Source organism: Pogoniulus pusillus, chromosome 6 (genome assembly GCF_015220805.1).
Source record: "Pogoniulus pusillus isolate bPogPus1 chromosome 6, bPogPus1.pri, whole genome shotgun sequence".
Taxonomy (NCBI): Eukaryota; Metazoa; Chordata; class Aves; order Piciformes; family Lybiidae; genus Pogoniulus; species Pogoniulus pusillus.
In genome coordinates, this window is record NC_087269.1 from 16270181 (window position 1) to 16291545 (window position 21365).

The 21365-nt window shown below is 45.1% G+C and overlaps 3 protein-coding genes across 3 annotated transcripts; 2 read left to right on the forward strand and 1 right to left on the reverse strand.

Moving 5' to 3' along the window:
* The first annotated feature begins 4625 nt into the window (after positions 1-4625).
* On the forward strand, positions 4626-7094 carry VENTX (VENT homeobox). The gene is made up of 3 exons (XM_064145554.1): positions 4626-4839; positions 4995-5197; positions 5283-7094. Exons 1-3 carry the CDS (start codon positions 4626-4628, stop codon positions 5592-5594), a joined length of 729 nt encoding a protein of 242 aa, XP_064001624.1. The 3' UTR covers positions 5595-7094.
* A 1163-nt stretch (positions 7095-8257) lies between these two features.
* Positions 8258-15802, forward strand: LOC135176404 (uncharacterized). Its single transcript, XM_064145555.1, has 6 exons — positions 8258-8379; positions 12508-12586; positions 13569-13585; positions 14383-14691; positions 14852-15087; positions 15449-15802. The coding sequence occupies exons 1-6, from the start codon at positions 8258-8260 to the stop codon at positions 15706-15708; spliced, it is 1023 nt and encodes a 340-aa protein (XP_064001625.1). The 3' UTR covers positions 15709-15802.
* A 2499-nt stretch (positions 15803-18301) lies between these two features.
* On the reverse strand, positions 18302-20073 carry LOC135176050 (homeobox protein vex1-like). Its single transcript, XM_064144661.1, has 3 exons — positions 19746-20073; positions 19420-19625; positions 18302-18763 (listed from the first exon to the last, which is right to left on the reverse strand). The coding sequence occupies exons 1-3, from the start codon at positions 19885-19887 to the stop codon at positions 18392-18394; spliced, it is 720 nt and encodes a 239-aa protein (XP_064000731.1). The 5' UTR covers positions 19888-20073; the 3' UTR covers positions 18302-18391.
* Between the last annotated feature and the right edge of the window lie 1292 nt (positions 20074-21365).

Here is a 21365-nt window from a genome sequence, read left to right on the forward strand (position 1 = left end):
TTAGATCAATTCCAAGCATGAGGAGGCATTTAATTTTCATCTCTGTATTGTCACTCTGTGCATTCCAGGCCCTTCTGGTAATTCTGCACATATGGTCTTCTCATTCCCCATGGGAATGTAGTTCTTATTCTGTCAAAGAGGAAATATTATAATAATTGATAATAAGGAGATTGGTTAGAAGCCATTTGTAATGTTTTTAAATCCCCAAGAGTGATTTCTCAGAGATTGCAATGGTTGGATAAACATGCCAGTGCAAAAGCCATATAAATTATATAGCAGATGCCAGCAGCCCTTGCTTCACTGAGAGGACCTTCATGGCAAATCTGCATGCCCCCCAGATGAACACACATCCTCCTGTTTGTCCTAAGCTGCCTTTTTTATTATTCTACTTGCATCACCACCTAGCTACTCCCAAAGACCACATATTCATCCTACTTCAGTTTCACAGGGCACTCTGCTGATATAGGAAGCTGTCATGCAATGTTTCAAAATTACAGTCCCTTCCTTTAGTCTTCTGCACCTTTCCTGCATCGAGGCCAAGTCATGGCAGATTTCTCCAGTACCTGTGGGGAACTCAGGATCCCTGGCAGTCCTCAGTTACTCTCTCTTCAGTTACTTCAGTTTCAGTAGAAAGGAGATGTCTCAGGGCACAATCCTGCCCCTCTGGGGGCTCTGAGCTGGCTGACTAGGACAGAGCTGGCCTTTGGATTGGATAATGTGGGACAGCAATTAGTTCTAAAAGGCTGAGCTGTTATCGACAGCCTAGTAGGCATCCAAGCAGGATTAGCTAGTTCTGCAGAATCTCTTTACCTTAAAACCAGTGTTGCGCTTCTGTGGAGCTGCTTTGTATGTAAGCACCACTATCTTGATCTTATCCTACTTGTCTCAGACAGACATGTGTAAAAGCACTACTTGGCCTCTTTGAGTGCAGCAGTTGCTCACAATGAATATAGAGGTCAGTGGCAAGCAAAAAAACCCTCATTTTTATTCCCCTGCATGCTAAAACACTGCCTTCCAGGTCACCTCCTACAGAATGGCTTGGCCTGGAGTGGTGTTTGGCAATATGATTCTCAGTCTCTTTTGGTCTTAGGGAAGCTGATGGTCTTTATTTTGATGGGAAAGCTGCTGACTCCCCAAAGAGATCAGCTATGTGTTGCACAAACATGTGCATAAAGTGTTGTCGTTACCTTAAATAAATGGATCCTAAGACCAGTGGCAATCAGATCGGTCTGTCTGAGATCTTAACCTGCTTGTAGCAGCAGAATGAAAAGTTCTATCTTCCTGCTTTCCTCTGACAAATTCCTGAAGACTTAGCATGAGCAGGTTTTCATCCCCTTGGCAACATCACTTGATTTTAAACATGGTATTTCTGAATCGCAGTTTAGCAGAAGGTTTTCAAACAAATACCTAATGAATAATACATAGAAACAGAAAGAAGCCAGCTTAAGCAGTTTAGATAAAATTAAGCTAGCAGCTGCTAAATATTGTAGCATCCAGAAGTCATCTGCCATCCATCCAGGATACTTACACATTTTATGTATAATGGAAATGAGATGTGGTTCAACCTTGTCACAACATGATCAGTTTGTGTTTCTGAGAGCTCAGCGTTCAACATCATCTTTTGTCTGTGACATTTGCCTTAATGAAAAGCAATTAATAAACCAGCAGTGTATGAAGACGTAATTTCCATCTCAGATGGTGAAAGTGTCTTAAAATCTTTAAAGAAACTATATGACAGTTGCATCAGTGGATGCTAAAACCTGAGATCTACATTTTTCTCTTAGAGCACTATCATATGTCATGTATTCTTTCTGTCCTATCTAACAGCTTGCCAAGTGCTGTCTGTATTTGATGACATGAAATAAAGCTGGAAAAGATAATGTTGTGCAGACAGACTGTTTTGAACAAATATACTTATTTATTTTTATATATATAATGTTCTATAGAGTATGTAAATACCATACATTATTCATATGTATGCATAATACTATATAGGGACGAGGAGTGGGAATAATTCTTGGCACAAGGGATGTATTTATCTCCTTGGGATGGAATCTTGTCTCGTCTGTGATGCTGAATGCTGTTAAAGTTATCAGAGATATTTAAATTGAGAAGGAAGCTTGCAGGAAAGTTACACTTCCTTTTTCTGATGTTTGTGAGAATTTAGTCTTTGAGAAATGCATTTCACCTCGACTGCAAAGGATGCCTGGCAGGATTCTCTAGGCAGATAATGGGACTAATTATTCTAGTTTTGACTGGAGAAGCTTCTGCCATGCCACATGTTAAATAGAGCTGACTCCAGGGATTTACCTTGTAGTACCTCGGTTAACACAGCAGACTCTTGTACGTCTCCTCTCCATCTCTTGTATGCTCAGTGAAATATTTTGTCACCAAAATTGGCTAATGCTCAGAAGTTCTAATATTTCCTCAGGTGTGTAATGGGGGTAGTTTTCACATTTACCTAGTGGAAAACATTGGAGGTGTGGGGCAGTGAAAGGGGTGGGGAAGAGCGGGTGGGAGAGGGAAAGGGGTTTTTAAGAAAAGAGCAGAAAGCAAATCTTGTTCAATTTGGTCAAGTAAACATTCTAAAATTACCATTGTTACTCAGGAAAAGTTTGTGAAGAATAAATGGATGAGATTTCAAGTAATCAGATAACAAAATGCTTTCACAGAGGGAAAAAAAAAGACTCTAGTATATATGTTCTACAGGGGTTTATCTATGCTAGAGTGTTTGTGGACTTAGGTAACAGATGTTCAGGACAGGAGGTATTAATGCTTGAACTGAACGTTTGTTTAGGCATTTTTACACCAGTTGCCTTAGTTTCCTCCAGGAAGCTTGTCGAGCCAGCTCAGGCTATTGCGGCAGTGAAGGCTACAATGTTGATCTCTACCTACACAGGCCAGAAACACAGGGTTCCTTAAGGGAACCCTGTGCCTACTTTTGATTCTAGATCAGTTATTAGCTAAAGGTGGCACTAGTATTTGTATTTTTATTGGTTAGAGACAATGAAAGTCTTAAGCAGTAGCATCACTGGTATAGCAGAGGTAGACTCAGACTATGCCATGAGAGTGAACAAGCAAGGACTGACAAAGTTTAAATAGGGTTCACAAGTCAATCTAGAACGTAGTTTAATGAAATAATTTTCTAATAAGCAAAAGATGAAAGGATTTTGTGATAGGTGGATAAAGCAAACATATTTTAGGCGGACAGGAAATTGAAATGTTTGGTTGAGGAAAAGCTAGACAAAGAGAGTTTGCATAAAACTTTTTGCTGGATTAATAGAAACAAAAAAAAAGTATATTTATAAGATAAAAATTGATTATGTGGAAACATAAACTAGGAGAACTTCAGTCTTCAAGCCTCTTCCTCATTGACAGTCTAAAAAATAGATAAAAGAATGGTTACATTAACTGTCTTTGCAAGGAAAGCGAATGCTGAGAAACCCAGTAGGAGTGGCAGAATAACAGAGGAAGTCACTGGTTTTGTGTGTGTAGGTGGTAGACGTGGTAGGAACAAGGACGGTGAAACCAGCTCTGCAGTCGTGGTTTCTTGAGGCAAGCTCATATCAGACAACGGTGTGATAGGAGTTATCAGTGGTGCAGCAGCCCCACTGTTTCTTCATTGGAGAGGAGGGTGGAAAGGAGAGGAAATTCTTGGTCACTTTGCAGTCAAAAACTACCCATAAATCACCGAGAGCCTTTTATCAGTATACTAGAGGCATTATTGCGTCAACCAAGTTTTCCTAGTGCACACAGAATGCAAAGATGAATGGCAATAATTCTGAAAGATGTGTTAGGTAACAAGAGGAAAGACAGAGGCAGTAATACAGCAGAGAAACCTGTGTGACCTGTGCAGCTGCAGGAGGTCTGGGAGAGAAGGTATCACACAACTTCTGTGTGCTTTCAGCAGAAATCTCAACAGAACATTAATTCTAAGACAGTAATTGTCTTTTCCTGATTCTTTAGTCCAGAAAACATACTTTAAGCATAGCTAGAAGACTGTCTGTTGCACAACCCAACAGTCCTAACCTTTATCTTTTTCTGTTTCACAATTTTCTTCTACAAACTCCTCACCCTGTGCCTCGTGCATGTAACCTGGTGATCCAGTCGCAGAAGAATACAATGAGTGAGTTTATCCACTTGCCTTCCTCAGGCTGTCTGGGGAATTCTGTGCTCAGCCCAGAGTGGATCTTCTGCCTGAAAAGTAATTTAAGAGCCATCTCTAGGAAAAGTAGGATCGGGATCAGCAACGTCCCCTCTCCGGTCAGCGTCCAAGGCAATCCCTGTGCACTCCCCCCCAGGGGTGCATTCCCCAGCTCAGTTTGAGTCTGCTCAGCTCTATAAATGCCATTTGCATCGGGATAGGATGTAACAAGAGCTGTAAATCACTGACGGCGGAGTGAACTCTTCCAGGGGCAGACTCGGCGGAGCCGAGCCTCCGCGAACTGTGGCAATGTGTGAACGGTGTCTTTTGTTGGGGGGAAGGACTGATGGCAATTAGATGATACTTATCTGTCCCTTTGATGTGTATTTACACAAACAACGTTTTCCTCCGGGACTTGCGGTATAAAAGAGGAGCCGTGCTCCCCGGCACCCTCCTTCCCGGCATCTCCTAAACTAGCACGATGACCAAGGCCCCTTTCTCTGTGGAGTGGCTCTCCCAGAGCAGCCAGGCACTCAAGAGCTCCATCGAGAACTCCCCGCACGGAATATCCTCTGTGGGCCACCGGACCGGCTCTCAGCATGGCTTGAGCGAGCGGAGTAAGGAGAAGTCCGCCGGCCCTCGGGCCGGGAGAGGCAGCAGAAGCAGGGAGCGCCTGGCGACCCCCCCAGCAACAGGTAATCACGGACTCCGCGGCCGTCGGGTATCCTGGTGCTCCCATGGCAAAAAGAGGAGGGATGAGCCTTGACTGCTCAGAGGCGAAAGAGGGGAGCCGGACACCCCCAGGGTTCCTGAATCTAACTGACCCTTTAATCTGTCTTCTCTGTCCCAGGAGCTGGTGGGCAGCCCCAGCCGGAGGCTGGTCTCGAGTGCTCGAGTGCGGAGGAGCCCGGTGGCAGGGGCGGGCGGCGGCTGCGCACGGCCTTCAGCGCAGAGCAGATCAGCACTCTGGAGAGCTCCTTCCAGCGCCAGCAGTACCTGGGCGCCGCTGAGCGCCGCAAGCTGGCGGGCAGGATGAGGCTCTCGGAGGTGCAGGTGAGCGCCTGGGCAGTGCGTGGGCACGGCCGCGGCGTGGGCTGACTGCCGCTGTGGTCTCATCTCTTTTTTCCCTTTTCCCTAGATCAAGACCTGGTTTCAGAACCGTCGGATGAAGCTCAAGCGGCAGCTGCAGGAACTGAGGACGGAACCTTTCTGCAGCCCTCCAATCCCTTACGGACCCCAGAGCGGCGTTGTGCCCTTGCCGCTGACATACGTGGCCCGGCCACCACCTCTGCCCCAGCAAGGCGCTGCCTCTGGAGGTTTCACCTTGGCGGCTCTTCCGACACCCACCCTGGACTTCAGCAGCGCCTGCAGAGCGCAACCTGTGGGCTTTTGGGCGGCACCCTGTTTTGTAGGTTACAGGGATCCCAGAGCTTTCTTGCTGGGTGTCTGACCTTCTGATATGGACTGTGACTAAGGAGGATTTGCACTACTGATAGCTGTCTAGGCTGCCGTGTCTGTAACTGCCTGGTAAGTGTTACAGTGCAGCACTGAACAAAATACTTTACAGCAACACACTGGACAATCTGAATCACGGACTTCAGGCCCCGGCATTTATAGGCAATTGTGTACAATAGAAACACTGTGGAGCAAACACTAATATAAATTGATTTTTTTTTTAAATAAATCTAAACTGTTTCAAGCTTTGCTGTCAGTTCCTTCCACAAGAATTGTGGAGCTATTTATCCTGCCCTAAAAGACAGCTCCTCTTAATTAAAGGAAGCATAGTCTCCATGTAATCTATCTGTTCTGTGCCCCTGCAATTTACCAAGGACGCATGCAAAAGAGCATGAAATTTTCCCTGTCCTCTAAAGCAGGTATTCAAGCCCTTTAGCTATTTCATAGATGACACTTTCTCTGAAAGGACTGTGCTTTTAATCAAATGTGTGCATACAGCTGCTTACTAGTACTTAATGCTGGTCTTTCTACAGTAGCAGAACAGATGCTGTATGTTGGAGCTCTTTAATATATAGAATGTGATTTTAAGATGTAAAAAGTTACTTTCTAAATAAATATGTAAATGTATTTTTGCACTTTCATGTGCAGCCTCAGTAGACTAGTAAGAAACTTTTTGTCTAAATAGATCTTGGAAAGACTCTAGCCTTGAAACTTATTAAAAAGAAATGCCTTGGCATCTCACATACAACTAATGGGCTATGATGGTGGTGGTCAAAAGAAATGTAATACTCCAAAGCTGATTTTCCTTAAGTAGCAGTAAATTTTGTCACCATTGTGCTATGCACCTTTTAAACTTAAATGATGCTCTAAGAATTTGAAGATCAAAATGTTCTGAATTCAGGCTAGAGAAAGGGCTCTGAGAAATGATCCTTGACTGATGTAAGCTGCCATAAATCTCTTAGAATCAATTGTCAACTAACATGAAAAGAGTAATAAAAATTTCCATCACTTAAGAATTGATCTTGGAAGTTATTCGAACATTTCCAGTGCACTTGTAATCTGGGTTCATATAATGCATGGTCTGAAGAAAGTTCTCCACATTGCTCATCCTTGAACACACTTATTTTCTTTTCTATACAGGGACCAATCTGCCACTCAGTACACTTGCCTGGTTAAAGCTGCTGCTTAAGACTGTGGTCTTGATTTTCCGAGTAGCTGTCACATCTGGAAGTCTCCTTAATTGTGTTGTAATCCATGCTGTATTTTTCTAGCCTGTTGAAATATTAATATTTGCTTGCAGTTGCACAGTTAATGTGTCTGCAATGCAAGAGTTTCAGAAAACTAATAAGGGCTCAGGTGCTATCAATCTTTCTGAAATCTCTTCAGGACTGTGATGTAGTTTGGGATTAGAAAAATTTGTTGACACTAGATAAATTGTTCCATTGAGTGGAAGTTTTTTTTTCTCCAAGTATTAATGAATAGCTATACTGATTTGAAAAGGAAAAAAAATGCAATTGTCTCTGACTGTCAAAAGTCATTAGGGAGCTGGGATGTTTAGAGAAAGCTCTGCAATGGCAAATATTTTCTCTGCTCTAAAGCAGTAACCTTTTTAAAACAGCAAAACAGTCAAGGACAATAAATATACAACTCACCTAAAGGGAAAAAAAAAAAAAGGGGGGGGGGGGGTTAAGCATGGGACTGGAATCGGCTATTCTGTTTCCAAGAGGGTAGTGGTTAAGGGGTTAGGTGATCTCCTTCTAATTTTGTATGGTCACAAAGGAGAACCCTGCCTCACATCCAAATTCTTTGCTCGCCCCAAACTAAAGGAACAACAAGCAACCGTCCTTCATACTGTTTGGAGCCAGAGCCTAGGCCCGGGAGTGCCCCAGCCTCGGACCAAATGGGGGGAGGGTAAACGGGAATAGGGAGTGGGCACCACCACAGCTGCGCCAGGGGAGAGTAAGAGATGAAAGGGCTCGTAAGGAGAGAGAGGAACAAAGTACTCCCACCCGCAGAGGTGAGCGGCTTCCGCAGGGACAAGGTTTGTGAGGGGGCGGAGTCCCCCCCGCCAAAGGCAGTAAGGGAGAGGCAGGAGCACAGCTTATTGGGTTTTCCAAACATCCCGCATGGGCTGTCTGCTGTGGATAGATCTGGCTAAGCGCTGCTGGGATGTCTGTCCCGTCCTTCCCCGGATCTGCCCTCCCAGCCGCGGCACTAATAACGAGAAGCCGGCACCACTACAGTATCAGGCTCCCCGCAGCTGCAAAGCCGGGAGAGACTGTGTGATGGAGAGTAACAGCCAGCCTCATTCTGCATCTGCCCTCACCCGAGCACTGCTAGGCTGAGGCCAAGAAGTGCTTGAAGGAGTGGGAGAAGCAACTCCCTGTCTTTGCAAAGGTTTAAACCATATGCAATTAGAGCTGCAGGGACAATATACATTGTTGCGGTCTTCGCAACCACGCCCACGAGGCCGGTGTGGACCACTCTGTCGGGCCAAGGCCGTGGGACAGTGTCGGAAGCGGAGGCACGCTTGCGGGGTGCACCTATGCGGCGTCATCGCGCGTTCTCGCTAAGGCACACAGGCTTCTTACCAGGGCAGCAGACTGGGTAGCAGAAGCCGGGCTTTGTTTGAAAAGGTGCTAATGATCACTTAACATAATGACTCTTTGGCCACTCAAGAAGCACACGCATGTGTACTCAAGAAGCCTAGTCGGTGTTTTGGCAGTGCTAGCTGCACGTATTGTCCCGTTTCTCGTCAGCTACTCCAGTGAATGCAAGAGGTGATCATGCTCCGTTGTTTGTGTCCCTAGTATATTCCGGGTATCTACGTGATCATTCGTACTCTCCCTGCTAAAGTCAGCTTTCTCTAGAAGGCAATTACTACTTTATAGTGGTCTAGATAACTATATGTGAAATAACTTTTTTTTTTTTTTTTTTTTTTTTTTTTTGCTAAAGCTGCCCAATTCTCTTACTAAAACGTGGCTGCAAGATTTCACTTTGATCTGGAAAAAAGCAGCTCGGACGTCCCTTTAGGTTTTATTCTTGCTTGTTCGAATTTCTCGTCCACTGTGTTTTACTCAGCGCAGGAATTAAAGTGCAGGTTGCCGGGGAGTGACACTATGCCGTTGTCAGCACGCCGGCCCCAGAGCCGGCAGCAGTCGTGCCTCTGAGCAGCACGGTCCGCACAAGGGGTCCCCACTCTGCATGAGAGCCCCCTTCGCTTGTAGCACTCCCCTTTGTGTCGATAATCGCATCACAATAACCACCGGAATGCTCTCCGGCAGGACAAAATGTTGTCTTCGAGTCAGCTACAAATGAGAAAAGGGGAAAAAAAAAAAAAAAAAAAGTCGATTAGCTGAGGAGGAGCAGCCTAATGCTTGTGCCCTGAAACTGTTGGAGCTCCCAGCCTGTTGGCGACTCCCCAGGAAGAGGCTGTATAACCTGGAAACCGGGCTTCCTGGGGAGGAAAGGTGGGGTAGGAGGGAAAAATTGCCACAGCGCTAACTTCAAAGCCTTTCTCCCCTGCTGAGCGTACGCGGAGGGGAAGAAACAGTATCGAATTAGCACCCCTGTAATGTCAGGGAGCCGTCTGCAGCCCGCGCTCGTTAACTCCTGTCCCAATTTGGTGAGAGCAGCCAACAGGGTACTGGGAATAGGGTCTAGGTATTGGCCTCCTGCAGCTCACAGACACGCTGGAGCCATTCCAGGGACCTCTTTACAAACCAGGTGAAGTTATTCAGTGTTGTGTGCTAATCGGGAGAGATCTCGGACTGTCAGGCCATTACACCTAATTGCTGCCCATTATCTCTTTCTTTGATACGCAATTAGATGACAATTAACTTGATAAATCCCACCGAAGCCGGGGAGGAAGAAAGAACAGAGATTTCTCGGTCCTCGCGTGCTCCTTGTAGTAGACTTTATTACTCTTCCTTTGTAGTTGTCTCTTAAACTCTTAGGCCTCGACCTGGTGTTATCTTCTAATAGTGTTTAGTAGGGAGTTGATATTGCCAACTCCTTGGTATTCAGGTAGGTTACGCGCTTTAATTCTTGTTTTAGTGCTTAATTATTCTGCCTGAGCAATTCTGTGGAAGTGGCATAAGCCCTCGGGCAATGTGAGGATGGTGTGTATGGGAATTCAAACACTACTTTGTTTCCAGCTAACTTGCGCTTATCTAAGAGCTTTGTCCTTCAGTTGCGCAAATAACTGAATGAGATTTCTCCGATAAAATGTTTTTAATGCAAAACGCGTGTTCGCTTCACTGTTTGTGAGCGGGAGTATCTGTGCTGGCAGCGTGTGAGCCGGGAGGGAATAGGGTGCCGCAATACCGAGTGAGTCAGTAGCATTTGTTATTTATTGTGTGTTAGTTCCTATTGTTCCCATGGGCGAGTGGGTGATGGCCCTGTTAGTGTTCACGGGTACTTCAAACAGAAAAGCATCTATTCCAAAACAATCGATCTCGTTGATGCCTAATTGACTATTTAATAGCACCTATCAGGACATCAAAGGAAGTGCTGAATAACCGAGTTAGCATTTCCAAAGGGGAGCAGGGAAGGGTACAAACAATCATCAATGGTCCCACCAGCCGAGGAGCCCAAAACGAGCAGCGGCCGAATTTTTCTACGGCCCCAGCTAGAGCCGGGCAAAATGTTTTGCCTGCAGAACTAGCAACGATACACTCATTCCAGTATGCTTGCCTCCGAAGGGCTGCTACATTGCCCCTGACTCTCTCCTACCTATTTTTGCAGCAAAACATGGAGGTTTATGTGTGCGTGGGGGGGGGGGGGGGGGGGGTTACCCCTTTGAGAGTGGGGTGGCATTGCAGTCACTTTTGCTACGTTGTCTATTGTCTCGACTTCTCAAGTTTTGACAAGAAAACTGGAATAGCTAGGATTTTCAGGAAGATAAATAAGATTTCCTTATGATGGAGCTGGTCACTTAGCCCAACAGGTCTGGTGATCTACTACATCAGCTTTTAATCCACTATAAATGCTATGATAGTTTGCTCAGTATACTATTATTTCATGGACTACTTCTTACAAACGTGGCTAGTAGAAAGAAAGATTTGAACCTGGAAGTTTGCCTAAATATGGTGGAAATGATTTTGTTAAGGGATTATTCTTCTGGTTTCCATTTTTAACCTTTCCCCCACTAGTATCTTTGTGAGGAACTGCTGTAGTTCTCTCTCTTCTCATGGGCTTATACTTTGTGATGTTTCCATTGCATACTAGTGAGATAAACCTACCATTTGTCTCTGGAAACCTTGCAGACTTCACATGAAAAGAGCATTTTTTTTCTGATGAGCTTAGTTGTAATTGCCACATCCTGGCATTAGTCACTGTATCATACTGAATTGTAAGTGTGCAAAGCTTATCAGTACATTTCTTGGAGCAATGTGATTGTTATTGTAATGTTTGCATGCAAATGCAGAACAATAAATATTTTAAAATATTATTTTGCATCCACTATGTTCTTAGTAGAAATCAAGTGAGAAAATTACATATGTTTTTCAAGGTAATATAGTATCCCACAATCCTGGGCATGCAAATTAATTTCCCTTGGAACTTAGATTTATTTTTGGTAGTGGTTATGTACCAATTGAATGATACAGACTAATACAAAATAATGGAATGGAAGTAAATGTGTCTCTCCTGGAAGCAATGTATTTCTGCAAGGTGAGGGAAGGATTTAACTGTAGTTGCAGAGCCTCTGTTCTCCCAAGGTCCAGGGTCATTCAAATTTTCATGTTTCTCAAGCTGCCACCTCTTTCTCGTGGGAGTTACAACTGCCACATAACACCTTCCCCCACTTGCCCATCTGTTTTGTGGTTATGTGGTCCACAAATGCAGCTCTCTTCATCCCAGTTTAGCATCCCAGTTTGGGTGGGAAACATCTTACTCAGGCAGTTTAGAGTAGATTCTAATTTACTTTTTTAAAAAAAAAAAAAGAAGAAGAAAGGAAATTCAGGTTTTGTTGACTTTTAGCTAACAGCAGGACATATTACTGCTTCTTTGCATCCTTATTCAAACATGAAGGGAGGCAGCAGCTACTGAGGAATATTGACAGTTTATAAGTCACTTAATGTACAAATGTGTCTTCTTTGTGTGTACACAGGTCTTCTTTGGCACAGTGCTAAATGGTCATCCATGCCTGGGTTTATTTGGCAGTAAGGCTGAAATACATCTTCCCTAGAAGGCAGTCCCTGGTTGTCACTGTGCCCAGGTTGGAACGTGGGACACAGGACTGTCTGACATAAGTTTCATCTGCTGGAGAAATGGTGAGGAGCCTGCTCTGGGCAGGGGTGTGCAAGCTGCTTGCTGGGTAGGTGTGTGCTCAGTTTAGGAGCTCATGAATCCCAGTGATTTTCAGACACTACCTCCAAACTTGTTCATGGTGAGGCAGCCAGGCCCTGCAGATACTGCTCAATGCATTACAAGGATCAACTTGGAGTGAGTGGGTTTATATGTAGTGAAGCCTGAGTTCCTCTGTTTGAATTTCTCTGCACATGGGGTTATTTGGAAATGGCTGCTCTAAAATAAGATGGAGATGGTAAGTACAGTGGTGTGTTTGTTCCAGAAAAAGCAAGACTATACACAGTTGGAATAGTTGATAATATAGAAGTTATTAAAATTACTGTACAAGTGCCTATATAACTCTTGAGGAGCAGTGAGTGACCAAAACATGTCTAGGAAAGGCAATGAGGTTTAAATGCTTTCTTCTTGTTGTGATTGGGGTTTTTTGTTAGTTTTTTTTGTTTGTTTGTTTGTTTTTGTCTGTGTGATTTTTGTGTTTTTTTTTTTGGTGGTTTGTTTTTTTTTTTTTTTTTTTTTTTTTGGGTTGGTTCATCATTTGTGTACCATTACCAAATTTGCAGGTGACACCAAGGTGAGTGGTGCTGTTGATATGCCAGAGGGACACGATGTCATTCAGAGGGACCCGGACAAGCTGGAGAGGTGGTCTCAGATGAAGCTCATGAGGTTCAACAAGGAGTAAGTGCAGGGTTCTGCACCTGGGGCCAAAAGAATCTTCACTATCAATACAGACTGGAGGATGAGGCGATGGAAAGCAGCCCTGCGGGAAAAAGATCATGAGTGCTAATGGATGAGAAGCTGGACATGAGTAGATAGTGCGTGCTTGCAGCCCAGAAGGCAAATCACATCCTGGACTGTATCAAAAGGTGATCCTGCCACTTTATTGTGCCCTGGTGAGACTGCATCTGGAGTATTGCTTCTAAGTGTGGAGCACTCCATATGACCTAGACCATTCTATGATTTTATGCCATGCACAGGTATGTGTTTCTGACCCAGGGAGGGAGAATGGCCTCCAGCTCAGCAGTCATCTGTTTGGGCATTTGCACTGCCATGAGCATGTCAGACAAAATGTGCCAGCAGTAAGTGAAGATCTGTTGGTGGCTGTGCCTAGCAACAAACCGATTTCTTCATTGGGACCGTGCTCAGGCAAATCCAGCCTCTCCCATTCCTGCCCTTAAGGGCTGGTGTTGCAAGTAAAGCTCCTAGAGGAATCCAACTTGCAGGCTTTGTGGTCTTGATGAAATTTTTTGCATTTCTCTAGTACCTGGTCTTTATCACTTCCCTGGGGCCAGAGCTGGGATAAGCTGCCATTGGCCTTTGTGATGGCAGCATCCATCACGACTTGCCCATTTCTGTGGCCACAGAGTCAATGGAACACTTTAAGAAATGAAAATGGGTAAAATGTGATTTTTCTCCACTTATCTTTCATAATAAACTAGACACTTTTGTGAGCAATTTATTTGGATGTAATGTCTGACTTGGTTTTAAGAGAAGGAAAATTTGAATCACCTCTTACATGTGGGAACCAAGATAGTTGCTGTGTTCTTAGAAAGAAACAAGCTCCTGTCCTGTTAGATCCAGATTTATGGTGCTCTTTCCTTTCAGTTGTGCATCCCAGTGGGAACTCTGAGAAATTTAATGGAAACTGGTGTCCTGTCAGCATTTATCCATTTACAGGTACGGGCTGGAGTGTGTGTTAGCAAAGTATCGCTACTGTAGGTGGGGTGGCGGTTGGTGCGGTGTATTTCACTGGGGTGTTAAAAAATTGGGTGCAAGGTGTACACAAGAAGAGCTCAGAGACGAGCTGCTGTGATACCTCCAGCCAAGCTTTGCTGGGCGGTTGTCTTGGTGTCCTCTCTGCATTACAAGGGAATTGTCCTTCTCGGGAAGCCACTGTGGATTGGGATAGCTTGAAGATGATGAGGTGAGAGCTTCACTGCTTACTTCGTGCATTCATCACTTAACTCCGGGAGATCTGCTGAGTTCTCTGGCCAGACAGACGGCGCCAAGTTCAAGCTGAGAGAGCTGGCAGCCCTGCTAACTTCACAGCCAGGCTGTGGTCCCAGGGAATGAAGGAATAGGCACTTATCAATAGCGGCCCCTTCCCAGCTTTTCCCAGCTTTTCGACGACAGGGTTGGAAGGCCCTGTTGTGTTATCCGTGTCCCGACGCTGCGAGCCGGGCAGCCTTGGGGCTACTTTCAGGTACCTAGGCAATGCGAGACCCCGCGGCTGAAAAGGGAGCGGATAAAACCACGCCAGTATCTACGCCGTCGGTATCTTTAAACGCCCGTTCACTGGGCTGGGCTTGCCCGTGCCCTGCCCTCCGGGAGAGAGAGGCAGGTTTGCACTTCAAGGGGGGTCTCCTCGGCCTCGCAGACACGGTGGAGCCAAGGGTTGTAGACATTTGCCAGACGTGTGAACTTTCCTTCTCGATGGCAGCTGTTATCTCTGCTCGATTCCCACTTTGATGTAGGTTCACACTTGCAAACGAGTCCTCTCGGGATCGGAGCGCCCCTATAAGAGTGGACGGAGCTCTGCGGTCACTATCACCTCTCCACCATGAACCAGACCGAACTCACTTCCGCAGCGACCAAGCCCCACATCTGCTGCCCGCCCCCTCCTCGTGCCCCAACCTTGCTCGGCAGTACCCCGCTGCTGGTCAGAGCCGAGCCCCGACGAAGTGGTACACGGCCGAGCCGGCCCGCGGACAGCGAGCCCTGCACGGCGGAACGAGGTCGAGACAGTTCTCGGGGTCCCAGCGACACATCCCCGACGGAGCCAGGTGGGTGAGGAGGGAACAGGTTGGGAGAATATGAGAGAGGGAGGAGGGGCACAGCAGACCACGGCTGCCGTCAGTGGAACAGCCCGGTAGGACGAGGGAAAGCGCAGGCAACCCCCATCCGTGGAAGAGCTCGCATCACTGTCCCTTTCCTCTTTTGCAGCCTCCGACAGCGGTTGGCTGAGCGCCGACGAGTCCTCTGGCTACGAGAGCGAGAGCGCGGGCGGGGACCGCTCCGCCGCAGCGGCGGACGGGACCCGCGGGCGGCAGCGACGGGCACGGACTGCTTTCACCTCGGAGCAGGTCTGCCGGCTGGAGAAGACCTTTCAACGGCAGAAATACTTGGGGGGCTCGGAACGGAGGAAGCTGGCGGATGCCTTGCATCTCTCAGAGGTCCAGGTGGGTCCCGGAGGAAGCGATCCGTCCTAGCCCGTTGACTTCCCTACGCTGAACAGACGTAGCAGTCTTCAGAAAGTTTGATTTAGCAGGCACTGTGGGAAACGGGTAGTCATATGCCTCCGGGATTGACGAGCTTAACATTTTAGGAACCTGAGGACACTTTCTACCAGGGAAATATCAAGGTTCCTTGTTTCTTCATACAGTAAACTGGTTGTCCTCTATGTACAGCAATCTGTGTACGCCTTGCAAAGCTTATTTACGGTACTTAAAAGTCAAAGTGATTCATATTAAACCGCTGAACACAAGTCTGAAGTCCCTGATTTGTTTCCATCCCTCATCACTTTTTCTTTTTGTTATTCAGATCAAGACATGGTTCCAGAACCGGAGGATGAAACTGAAGAGGCAGATACAGGACAACCAGCGCAGCCTCGTATCTCCTACTCCGTTCTACAGCTATCCTCCGGGAACCGCACCAGTTTTGTTTCAAGATGGTCTTCACTACTCCTTTGCTCCACAGCACCAGGCACTTGTGCCTTTTACCCCGATGCCTGCAGTGCAGTTCAGCTTCGCCTTTCCCAGATACGATGCATTGCAAAGCACCTATCGGTTTACGGCAAATGACCAGCCGTATTACCATCAACGCTTTCTTCCTCATCCCTCTGCCCAAACAGTAGTTCAGAATAAAACGGACAAGCAGTGTCACCCAGTATATGCATTATAGCGAAAACAAAAAGGAGCAGGCAAAGAACAAAAGAGTTGTGTGATGTAATATATTTTGTTCTTAAAGTAACTTGTCAGATTTGGAAGAGTATGTATTATTTTAAGTTAAATGTGAAAATGAATAGTTTTATATTTGTATGAATTGATATTAAAATTTATTGGATGTGATGTCAGTTGTAGTAATTTTTTGTTTGAGGGACTTTTAAAATATTGGTAGTAAAAAGATACTAGACTGAAAGGGAGATGCTAAAGAGGAAAAAAAGAGAAAGGCGAAAAACAGTAGCAGAAACTTGCTTTTGCCAAAATTTACCATGGTATAGGGGAAAGTTATTTAGTCTTATTTAAATTGTTGTGTTTTCCACATAAATATATTGGGCATGTGTGTTCATATGGGGGTGTGTGTGTACATATATAAAAAATTATCTACCTATTTCCATATATATGCCAACTCCAGAAAGGTTGCATTTGTGCAGTGGAAGTGACCACGGCCACTGGAACTCTTGTTTGGGTTACAAGGGAAGGATTTAGACATTTTAGTACATCTTAATCTAACTTTCCTACACTCACGCTGCTGCTGTGTTTGGGGGCTTGAACATCACCTATTGCATTGAGCTTTTGGCTAGGTGCATCCTCCAGGAGGAAGGATAAACTGTTGCCCGATTTCTTAAAAATATTAATGTATTATTTTGCAGTTCTAGTCCCATCTTCTGCATGAAAGCATTAGCTGTGTTAATAAAAAAAATATTAAGTCCATGTCTTCAAACAGGAATTAAAGCAGTTTAAACCTGCAGTATGGAATCTCCCAAGTTTTACAGTTGCCAAAACAAATACTCAGCAAACATTTTAAGAGCGTATTTGTGTTCAGTTCACAGCCATGTCATCTAAATGGTTTTTTAACCTGCAACTCTCGTCCTCGATTGATAAATGCCCATAACTGCACATTTTAAACGTTTGTGCTTTTAAAGTGTGAGTCCTTTAGGACAAACATTTAAAAGGGAGTAACTCAGCTGGGTTGGTGTTTGGGGTTTGGGGTTTTTTTTTTTCAGTTTTTCATGGGGTCAGTTTTCACTTTTCTGAAAAATCTTAGTTAACACTTAAATTGCTTGATTTTTAGACTTTAATGCCGTTTCTTAATGAACCTGAAAGGTCTTCTAAATGCATTAGAAACTAAGTTGATTGCTACATTTTACTCTGAATTTCCCCCCTCCCCCCTCCATTGCAGTGACCCATCAAGAGTTTCGATTTTGATAGCCAAGGGACATCTCACCTGTGAAAAGGAAAGAGTAAAGGGAATTTCTTCCAGTTGTGCCATTTCCAACCAGATGCAGCCTTAACTCTCAAAGGATTCAGATCAACACATTGGAAGCAAAGTTGCTGGTCTTTGGGGAATGAAGTGTGAAATTACAGGTGGATTTGATTAGTAGTCATGCTGCATCTTCCCTGAGAGTATAGTTTGTGCTTAAAGAGTCTGAGAAATGTGTATGTTGTTCCTCATGGCTGCCTAGCTACATCTCAAGAGCAACACGCTCCTAGTGTGTCACTGAGCAGGTGGCTGTTTGGAGAGGAGAAAATTTCAAGTGTTTCCCCCTCCTCCTGAGTAGGAAAGGTAAGCATAATTTAGAGCAGATTCAGAGACTATCTAGCAATGGCATGCTCAGTGATTTCTCACCCAAGATTATAACCAAACAGGAGATGACACACTGGAGGACAGAAATTGGGATGGAATTTATGTCCTCTTCTGTATCTCAATATCCTTGTTGTCTACAAAAGACTGATTTCGGTTTCGGTCTCCTTAGCCCCACGGTTTTGGTCTCCTTAGCCCCACGGTTTCGGTCTCCTTAGCCCCACAACACCACTGTTAATATGCGCGGAAGGGAAGCTTTGGCACAAGACTGTTGTCATCACCTGTCAATGAAGTTGGGGGGGTGGGGGGGAGAGGGGAAGGGAGGGAAAGGAGCAGGGAAAAAATGTAGCAACACCTGCTGCATTTACTTTGTGCTGCTGTAAGATCTTTTGTTCCTCATTATTCCCTAAAAGCTCAGCTTTGATATTTTCCATAAAGGCTGATTTAGGAATAGCCCTGGGAGTTCCTGAGAGCAAGCTTAATGGAACCCTGCAGTATAAATTTACCGAGGTTGATGACCTACAGCTGAAAGTTTTAGAGTAAGAATAGAAACATTTTCATTTTGAGCATCCGAGGAGACTAGATCTTGTGAATACTTCCAATGGTTTCATCACCACATTTAAAGTACATTTGACATTGTCATCAAAATATGTGCTTACCAGTTAATTCCTTAGCTTCAACTCTCTAAGTGCATAAATGAAGTAAATGTACCAACAAACAGGGGAGAAGACTTTAAGAATGGTACAGAATATTGAGGTAAAAGACAATACTGGACAAATTCTTCAGTTTTGTCTGTAAAGTTGCCACCTTTAGTACCAGTATTTGCTGTAGTTTACAAGCCTTAAAAAGAAACTTAAATGTAACACAAAATTTGGATAATCAATCTCTTTAATATAACAAAATAAATTACTATTAAGATATATTTGGTAGTTATTTACATTACAGTAATAATTGGCATTTTTAACATGAAGGAAGGTATGTCTGAAAATCTGCTCTTTTGTAGTCATCAGTTAGAGTCGTTGCTGGAACTGCAGAAGAGTAACAAGATAATCCTGGGCTGGGATGCCATAGTAAAGATGGACTTGGTAAAGCTGGCCCGAGGGACTGAGTTGGAACAGAAGGTAACAACAAGGCAGGGCTTGGCATAGCTGGATGAAGGCAAACAGTAGGGGTAGAAGAGCCATTGATGTCCATCTCATGAGAACAGCTGGATGTAACAATATCTGAGTAACAATGATAGGGGAAAAGTAAGCCTGAGAAGAAAGCTTCCACTCTGGCATCTTGAGTTTGACGTTTGAACTTCATGCGACGATTCTGAAACCAGGTTTTTATCTGAGAATAAAAAAAAAAGTCAAGAACCAACCCACTTGTCCCTTTTCCACATAGCAATACATGCTAAAGTTAGACTTTATAAGAGCAATAGGCTACAGTTACAGATTTAGGGCCAATAACAAGCTGTGACAGCTCCATGCCAATTAGATTTGGAGCAGTACTGTAACTCAAGATTGGTATGGGGGGGGGGGGGGGGGGGGGGGAGGAGGGGGGATACAAGGGCTGGGTAGAGTTAGTTCTGTTCAGGGAGGAAATTATGCAATGTTACCAAGTATGCACATAAATTTAAAGGGACAGTTAGCCTGGAAACAGAAATTCTGATGACTGTGCAAATATTTTTTAGGTTTGATGAGGTTTCACTTCTCAAAGCTTGTAGCTGCCATTTCCCCACTTGCGTATTGTCCCTGGCTTAACACAAAACTGTGACGGGCAGCAGAGCTGCGCCAGCTGAAGATGTTTTATGTTTATTTTCTGCTAAAAGGATAAGGTGTCCTAACCCGCCGCACCTGCAGGTGCTGTCATTATTCCCGTGATGATCAAGGGCTGACAGCCCCTCCCCTCTCCCGCAGTTTTCAAGAGCGCAAGGGCTAAGGGGGCCTGGGTCCTATCTCCCCTGTTCAGCTGCGGCGGGCCCGAGGCGCCCTGGCGTTGCTCACCTGGCTCTGGGTAAGATTCAACACGGCGGCTAAGCGCCGCTTCTCGCTGGTGCCAATGTAGCGCTGCTCACGAAAGCTCCGCTCTAGCTCCTGCAGCTGCGCGGCCGAGAACTTGGTGCGGGGTCTCCCGGGCACAGCGCAGCCACCCGCCTCCGCTTCCTGCCTGGAGCTGCTGCGGTCCGCGGCTTCCCGACACCGGAGCATGTCTGCGGGGACGGGATAGAGGCGTCAAAAGGGGACTTTAAGGGGACTTTTCGCTTTGCGGGCGGTAACGTAGTAGGCATCAACCGCCTTGTGCCCCACCCGCGGGAATAGGTGAGACTCACCGAGGTCTGGTGGAGGTTGCTGGCTATCGGTGGCTCCGGGCGGGGAGTGAGGTTGGTGCGCAGCAGCCGGGTGCAGCAACGGCCGGGTCCCGCCGCAGCTGCTCTGGGACAGCCATTCCACTGAGAACGGCCCCTTCTCCATCTCGTCCGGCTCTGCCGTTGCTCCCGCTCAATAAGCCGCCCGGCTTTAGGAGCAAACATTTAAAGCACCTTCCCCGTTTTGGTTTGAAAAGGCCGCAAGGCATCAAATGAGGCCGAGAACAAAGGACTCCATTGAGAGTTGCTTTAATCTCCCCTTTCAGGTGATTGTTACATCCGCCTAATCTCTGAACGCGGTAGTTAGCAGAACTCATGGCTACCTGACCTGGCGCCAAGTTCAGCTCTGAGTCGTCTCCTGACCACGTAGCTCCTCATAATTGCATCATGGCCTGTGCTTGGACTACGCCGTGATTTTCTATCTTTATAGCTTATTATGAAGGACAGGAGTTCAGAAAGGATTGGTAGTAACGCAGGACATAGGCTTCTAAATTTTATGGGGCTTCAACTCAAATTTGGAGCTCCTCTTGCTCGTTTGATGCAAGGTTTGGAAGACCCCTGTTGCTGTTCTGCTAGTGAAGGAGGCTGATTTAGGGTAGAAACAAGTACTCCTCGAACCTGCAAACAGGCAACGAATATGGAGCAATGCTGATATTAGTATCTGTGAGTAACACATTGCTCTTTGTAAAGTCCGATGTTTTTTTCATTTGGGAGTTATTTTGAAATGCAGAGTTGAGTAGTTTTCACTGCTGTCCATGAGACGCTGTTGCAATAAAGACTCGTCTTTCTCGTAAGTGTGAGGTACAGTTGTTGACTTCAGTTTATGTACTATCAGAGAATTAAAGAAGTCTTTAGGGAAAGAAGGCTTGAAGCTATATCAATGCCAATTTTTAAGGTCATTTGCAGAAACCAGAGTGGGAGATTGACTTGTGTAATAGGTAAATGAGTTCATTCTTACTAATCCATTTAAGAATAAGATTCACTACTCATTAATAATATGAGCAGTTATGCTTTGACATACTGGACAGCATAAGAAACAGAAAAAATTACTAGTAGACTTGAATTTATCTGTTCATGTCATAAAACATAATCTCCTTTCCCTGCACTCCAAGAAAGAAACGTGTGCATTTCAAAGTAAACAGATCTGATGTTCTTATAAAGTAGATCAAAGAAGAGGACTGTAAACTGTTCAGAGGCAGTCTGTTCAAGGATGATTCAGATAAGGGTGAGAAGAGAACCGCTTTAATGGTCTGAAGTGGGCTTGGGGTGGCACAGTCCTTATCCTCTGCAAACACAGCCTAACACATTTACAGGTTGTTTCAGTAAACAGTCACTATTGCTTGGGCTTATACAGTCAGAGATAATGAACTATCTTTCACGCGGAGCTAACATGTTTGAGACAACATGTTAATTTTTAGACTTCAAAGAACTTCATGTCACTTTTTATAAACGGTGATGTATTTGTAGTGAGATGACAAGAGTCAGATAATGCTACATTTATTTTGGTTTATTTTTTCCTCTCTAAGGTATTCTGTATTTTTTTCAGGTAATAATATGATTTTCTCCCATAAAATGTAATGAGGT